A 1,725-nucleotide genomic window follows, 5' to 3' on the forward strand; every position below is an offset into this window, starting at 1 on the left:
CTGAAATCTGAAGAACAAAATTTCAAAATCATTACATAGTAAAAGCTTAAATTAATTGTTAAAGTTGACCAACTGCCTTGCATGTTTGTATTTGATCTTAATATAATTACTATCATGTACTTCTGTTAGCAACATTCCAGCGGGCGAACGCGACTCCGTTGCCTCACAGCTTCGTAGCAAGAACACATTAGGAATGGAAAGAACTCACTGAGCTTCCCAACGGCCTGACTAATACAATTAGCTTTTCTGTTAGTATTGTGCTATTTACGATACGAAAACACATCTGACATGTGATATCACTACTATTGACCCCTACCCATAATGATCCGGGGTACAATTTGTCTTCAGTAACCCACGCTTGTCGTAAGTGGCGACTAAAGAGTGTCCTCAGGCCCACTGACTTGGTCAACACACGACATCGGATCCCAATTGCTTAAATCGATGCTCATGATGATGATCACCCCATTGTCTGGTCCAGACTCAATTACAGACCGTCGCCATATAGCTGGAATACTGCTAAATGTGACGTTAAACAGAAACCAACCAACCAAATCAGCAACTCACTGAGATAACGAGGCATCTGCTGTGAACAGGCATATGGCGCATCAGTTTATTCAACCTGAAAATAATGATGCTTCGGTGTTTGATACAAATGTGTTCCAAAACCAATGAAACTATTCCAATAATGGTGTCGAGCGTAGACTACACACACAACAATAATCAGTCACTGGTTCATACCTACATAGTCCTTGCCTGCTCGAATGTTTTCCTTTGTAGTCCTGGAACAAATATGTATGATTGCTGACCATGATTTCGGAGAATTCTTCCCATCTGACCACAGCTTTTTCTTAGAATGTTTTCTGCCTCAGCAGTTGTCACCCTTGGAACTGGGCGTGGTGTGATTGGGCAGCTCCAGGGGTCATGCATAAGTCTGGACATCCTCCCACCCTGAGCTATACTTGCAGTCATCTCAGCCTCCGGCTTGACCCGCGGAACTGGACGTGAGGACAGAGGCATTCGCCCATAGCAGTGCATCAGTCTTTTCATTCGCTTGCCCTTATCGAGTTCTGCTGATTGTTCTGCTTCAGGTTTAACACGAGCGGGTTTTCGTGGCGTCTTCTCGTTTTTGCCATACTTATGGATGATATTATTCATCCGCTTACCCTTACTCACTTCAGCTATTTCTTCGGCCTCCGGTTTGACGCGAGGAACAGCTCGAGACGATGAAGGCATCATGGCATACTTGTGAACAAGGTTATACATCCTCCCGCCTTTGTGAATAGATGCTGTTTCCTCAGCTTCTGGCTTGACCCTTGCAACTCGAGGCGTAGGTCCGTGTTCCCCATACTCATGGACAATAACCTTCATCCTCTTGCCTCTGCTGACTGAGGCAATGCCCTGTGCCTCCGACTTTATTCTAGGTGGTGCGGAAAAGGACCTTGAAGTTGCTGTGCCGTTTAGGAGAGGGGTCACCCTCCCATTACGTCCGAGGTTACAGTTGTCTCTTGAAGCTGATGTGGGACAACGAGGTTTGGGCCGGGGAGAAGAGTATCCTGCAATTCCTTTTCCAAAAGCCCATGCCTTGACCACCCCCCAGCCCCGGGTGTAGTTTGAGTGAGCCTCAGGTTTGACCCTGGGTACAGGGCGAGGGGTTCTATAAGAACTGTTTCGAACATCATGCCTTGGGTAGGAGGCTCGGTAGCTGGTCCTGGGCCACACAGGCAT

At 46.8% G+C, this 1,725-nt stretch overlaps 1 protein-coding gene across 1 annotated transcript; it reads right to left on the minus strand.

Annotated features, from left to right (window-relative positions):
- Positions 1 to 738: 738 nt before the first annotated feature.
- On the minus strand, positions 739 to 1,725 carry LOC137270138 (uncharacterized). Its single transcript, XM_067803930.1, has one exon. It carries the CDS (start codon positions 1,723 to 1,725, stop codon positions 739 to 741), a length of 987 nt encoding a protein of 328 aa, XP_067660031.1.

The sequence above is a fragment of the Haliotis asinina genome, unplaced genomic scaffold (assembly GCF_037392515.1).
Source record: "Haliotis asinina isolate JCU_RB_2024 unplaced genomic scaffold, JCU_Hal_asi_v2 scaffold_47, whole genome shotgun sequence".
Lineage (NCBI taxonomy): Eukaryota > Metazoa > Mollusca > Gastropoda > Lepetellida > Haliotidae > Haliotis > Haliotis asinina.

What these genes read in the sequence shown, in the direction of transcription:
- LOC137270138 (XM_067803930.1), bottom strand. Translation starts at nt 1,725, where the DNA reads ATGCCTGTGTGGCCCAGGACCAGCTACCGAGCCTCCTACCCAAGGCAT.